At 51.4% G+C, this 5,145-nt stretch overlaps 1 protein-coding gene across 1 annotated transcript; it reads left to right on the top strand.

Moving 5' to 3' along the window:
* LOC117875318 lies at positions 1-4,717 on the top strand. Its single transcript, XM_034766550.1, has 2 exons — positions 1-2,296; positions 2,343-4,717. Exons 1-2 carry the CDS (start codon positions 2,129-2,131, stop codon positions 3,132-3,134), a joined length of 960 nt encoding a protein of 319 aa, XP_034622441.1. The 5' UTR covers positions 1-2,128; the 3' UTR covers positions 3,135-4,717.
* The last annotated feature ends 428 nt before the right edge of the window (positions 4,718-5,145 follow it).

Genomic DNA, 5,145 nt, shown 5'->3' with positions numbered 1-5,145 from the left:
CTGTCCTTTCTCATTAATTCTGTAGTTAGTGTTAAGTAGTAAGTAGTTACTTCACTTAGTTCTTAAGTTTCCTTTGGAGGTGTTTCCCCTCCAGTGCTATCCTGGCGCTAGAGATGCCATGGTCTCCTGGCTTCCAAGTCTGTGAGGTCTGCGGTAAGTGTATGCCCAGAAGTGGTCCTCACACTTCGTGTTTGAAGTGTTTGGTGGAGAGCCATCCAAAGGATCGCTGTAGGAACTGCTGGGGGTTTCGCCCCAGGACACTGAAAGATAGAGATCAGTGCCTGAAGATCCTACTAATGGAAGCGGCACTCTGGCCCCAGTCCGACCTCGGGTCGGCGGACCCATTGCCGAGTACCTCTTCCTCGGTACGCAGTGCCCCATCACCATCAGCACGGGGATCAGTGCCGAGTAAAGACAAGGATTCTCGGCACCGTCCTGGCTCCACTTGTGGCTCACATGCCGCAGGCAGGCACCAGTCTCAATCACTGGTGCTGCAGAATAAGAAGAGGCCAGAGAGGGCTGCACCAGATTCCCTAGTTGTGGACACTACTAACTAATGTGAGCGCCAGGGCTACCAAGGCTCCTCCCCAAAGAATCGGAAGGCAAAATGACTTGACCTTTTTGGTAGAAAGGTCTACTCCACTCGTGGCTTGCAGCTCCGCATTTCTAATCAGCAGGCCATTGTCTGCAGACACTGCTACAATACATGCAGGGCAATGGCAGAGTTCACAGAGCTGCTGCTGCAGGACTCCTATGCTGAATTCTCAGTCCTGGTGGAGAAGAGCAAGCTTATTTCCTGAGCTTCATCGCAGGCAGCTCTGGATGGGGCTGATGTGGCTACTCGGGTGATGTCTACTAGGATTGCCATGAGAAGGGGCTCCTTGCTCCAGGTATCAGGTCTGCCATACGAGGTCCAGCAGACGATTCAGGATCTCCTCTTTGAGGGTGTGACTCTATTTTCCGAAAAGATGGATAAAAGGCTACATAGCCTAAAAGACTTGAGACACCTTCAAATCGCTGGGCCTCCACACCCCTGCCACACAGGAGAGGCATTTTAGGCTGCAACCTCTTCCACGGTTCTACCAACCACAGAACCTCAGGATGGCTCACGGAGAAGAAACGGGAGCGACATGCAGAGGCCGCAGCTGTCCTCAGGCCAGGGCTCTGGCCCGTCCAAACCTTCATCTGGCCAGAAGCAGGCCTTTTGAAGGTGCAAATGAGGACGGCGCGCCAGAACTTGGACTGGATCCAACCCACCTTACCTTCTTGTCCCGACTATCCCCTTTCTATCCTGGGTAGGCCCGTATCGCATCGGATCTCCAGGTGCTCCATACGGTAGAGAGGGGATACTTCCTCCAATTCTTTGCACTCCTGCCCTTCCACCCCCTTTCTCTATCCCTCTTCAGGGACCCTTCTCACGAGCAACTCCTCATACGGGAGGTGTGCTCGCTCCTATTGCTAGGAGCAGTGGAAGAGGTTCCTCAGGAGCTGAAGAGCAAGGGTTTCTATTCCCAGTATCTCCTAATACCATAAGCCAAAGGCAGTCTCAGGCCCATCCTAGACCTGCAAGAGCTCAACAAGTTCATGAGGAAACTGATGTTCCGCATGGTCTCTTTGGCCTCCATCATCTCTTCCTTGGATCCAGGAGACTGGTATGCTGCCCTCAACTTGAAGGACATGTGCTTTCATTTAGCAATTACACCATCCCACAGAAGGTACCTCAGGTTTGTGATGAGCAACAAACACTACCAGTTCACAGTCCTGTTCGGCCTGTCAGCAGCACCTTTTGTGTTTACCAAGTGCATGACAGTCATGGCCGCATTCCTCCGCTGATGCCAGGTACAGGTGTTCCCATTCCTCAATGACTGGTTGATCAAGGGCTGCTCCAGGGCTCAAGTGGAGGCAAAAGTCGACTTCATAAGAATGACGTTCAACGAATTGAGCCTTATCGTGAACGTGGGGAAATTGACTCTGTCCCCTGTTCAGTGGATAGAGTTCATAGGGGCGGTGCTGGACTTGACACATGCCAGGGCATACCTCTCAGAAGCGAGGTTTCAGGCCCTGGGCGACATCATTTGAAGTCTCAGGCAGTTTCCCACCACCACAACAAGGAATTGCCTGAAGCTCTATGACAGATGTCCTCTTGTACCTATGTGGTGCAACACACCAGGCTCAGACTCTGGCCTTTCCAATCGTGGCTAGCCTCGGTGTATTGGCTGGCTCAGGAAGTTTGGACAGAGTCGTGACTCTGCCTCACCCGGTCTTCAGCTCCCTCCAGTGGTTGCTCAACCCGCAGGTAGTGTGTGCGGGTTGAGCAACCACTGGAGGGAGCTGAAGAGTAGGTAGTGTGTGCAGGGGTCCCTTTCACCGCTCCTCAGCCGTCCCTCTTGCTAGTGATGGACGCGTCAGCCTTGGGCTGGGGAGCACATCTGGGAGACCTCAGGAAACAAGGGCTCTGGTCTCAGGCGGAAGTCGCTCTCCACATCAGTGTCCGAGAGCTGAGCGCTGTGCGTCTGGCATGCCAGACTTTCTGTGTGCACTTGACAGGGAGATGTTTATCAGTTACGACAGACAACACCGTAGTGATGTTCTTTATCAACAAACGGGGGTGCACGCTCCTCTCTCCTGTCCAGGAAGCCCTCACGCTGTGGGACTTTTGTGTAGCTCATTCGATACACCTGCAAGCATTGGACCCCAGGAGTACAGAACAAGTTGGCGGACAGTCTCAGCAGGTCTTTTCACAGCCACGAGTGGTCCCTATGCCCAGATGTCACGAACTCCATATTCCAAAGTTGGGACTTTCCCCAGATGGACTTGTTCACCATGCAACACAACAGGAAGTGCCAACAGCTTTGCTCCTTCCTGGATCACAGCCTGGGCTCCATTGCAGACGTGTTCTTCCTCCCATGGGGAGGCCGTTTTCTCTAAACATTCCCACCCATCCCTCTCATTCACAAGGTGCTCCTCAAGATACTGAGGGAAGAGGCTTAAGTGATATTGTTTGCTCCATCCTGGCCCTGCCAACACTGGTACACATTTCTCCTGGAAATATCTGTGGAAGCTCCAGTCACCTTGCCGCTCCTCCTGGACTTAATAACTCAGGATCGTGGCTGTCTCCAGCACCCGAACCTTGAGTTGTTGCACCTCACAGTGTGGAAGCTCCATGGCTGAACCCCACAAAGCTCTCCTGCTCGGACCCGGTTACACAAGTTCTCCTTGGCAGTAGGAAACCCTCTACCAGGGCTACCTACCTTCCCAAGTGGAAGAGATTCTCATTCTGGTCAGTGCAGGATCACTCATCCCCGATGCTCGCCTCTATACCACTCCTACTAGACTGCCTTCTCCATCTCAAGCAGTAGGGACTGTCCATGTTGTCAATAAGGGTTCACTTGGCTGCCATTTCTGCATTCCATCCAGGCTCAGAGGGCCGTTCGGTGTTTGCCAACCCTGTGGTCAGCCGTTTCCTGAGAGATCTCGACAGGCTATATCTGCACGTCCAGCAACCGACCCCAACCTGGGACCTCAATCTGGTCCTTTCCAAATTGATGGGTCCGCCCTGTGAATCGCTGGCGATTTGTTCCCTGCTCTACCTATCATACAAGGTGGCATTTCTGGTAGCGATAACCTCAGCCAGGAGAGTGTCTGAGCTCAAAGTGCTAACATCAGAGCCCCCTTACATCGTGTTCTCTAAGGACAAGATTCAGCTCAGGCCACATCCAGCTTTTCTCCCAAAGGTTGTCTCCCAGTTTCACATCAACCAGGACATCTTCCTCCCAGTGTCCTATCCTAAGCCGCACTCGAGCAGCAGAGAGAAGGGGCTTCACTCATTAGCTGTCCACAGAGCGCAAGCCTTTTACTTTGAAAGAACAAAACTGTTTAGGAAGTCCATTCAATTGTTTGTGACCGTGACAGACAGGGTGAAGGGTTTTCCAGTCTTTTCCTAACGAACTTTCTCATGGATCGCATCCTGCATCCGTTAATGTTATAACTTGGCAGAGGTGCCTGCCCCTATGCTCACAGCACACTCCACTAGGGTGCAAGCTTTTTCAGCAGCGTTCCTGTTGCAAGTCCCGACCCAGGAAATATGCAGAGCGGCAACGTGGTCCTCCAGACATACTTTCACTGTGTATTATGCGATTACCCAGCAGGTCAAAGACGATGCGGTCTTCGGTAGAGCAGTGAACAGCTCCGACCCTGCCTCCTGAACTTGGGCTTGGGAGTCTCCTGATTGGAATTGACATGAACAAGCACTTGAAGAAGACAAAACGGTTACTCACCTTCGAGATGTGCTGTTCATGTCCATTCTGATACCCACTCTCCTCCCCTCTGTTAGAGTAGCCGGCAAGAAGGAACTGAGGGGGTGACGGGTCGCTAGGGCCCTATATTGAATGCCATGATGGCACCACTCCAGGGGGTGCCTGGACCGACCCGACAGATACTGCTAGGGGGAAAAATCTTCCGGCCGCTGTGCGCGCACACGCACACATACCTGATTGGAATGGACATGAACAACACATCTTGAAGAACAAGAGTTACGAGAAGGCGAGTAACCCGTTTTCTGAAACTTTTGCACAGATCTTTTTAAAGCTGTCTTCTCACCCAACATTATATAATGTTAGAGGTATTATTAGTTAATACATTCAATCAAAAAGTAAAATTTGCATGGTGTAATATCAGAAATACCCATACCAAAAAATCTTGCATTAAAGGCAGGACAACCTGTGTCTGCCGATAGTGGGCGGGGGAGGGGGGGCCGAGTGATGGCAGCCAGCTTCAGCAGTGTTATTGAGCATGCACAGTCTGTGTAAGCATGCTCAGTACAAGCTAAGCAGCAAATCGAGGGGGAGAAGGGCAGGGGGACGTGACCCCTTGTAGCCCTCATGTGTCGTGTCTGACTACAGATAGCTGTCATCCTACTCCTGGAGAGTTCTCTGCTGCTTTGTTTTTTACATACTTTCTTGGTGCTACAGAATGGGAGAAAACATGTTAGTTTAATTCCTGTAAGGTCTCAGTTTCCTAAACCAGGCAAGTTGTTGCACAAATGGGAGGAAACCAAGCTCTTCCTAACTTAACTGCCATGTTTGTTTGAACTCTTTTACTGTATTTGTCAAAATCACTTGAAACATACGTGTTCCATTTTCCAAT

This window comes from Trachemys scripta, chromosome 3 (genome assembly GCF_013100865.1).
Source record: "Trachemys scripta elegans isolate TJP31775 chromosome 3, CAS_Tse_1.0, whole genome shotgun sequence".
Taxonomy (NCBI): domain Eukaryota; kingdom Metazoa; phylum Chordata; order Testudines; family Emydidae; genus Trachemys; species Trachemys scripta.
The sequence above is the reverse complement of the archived record's forward strand: the minus strand, read 5'-3'. Positions and strand labels throughout refer to the sequence as shown.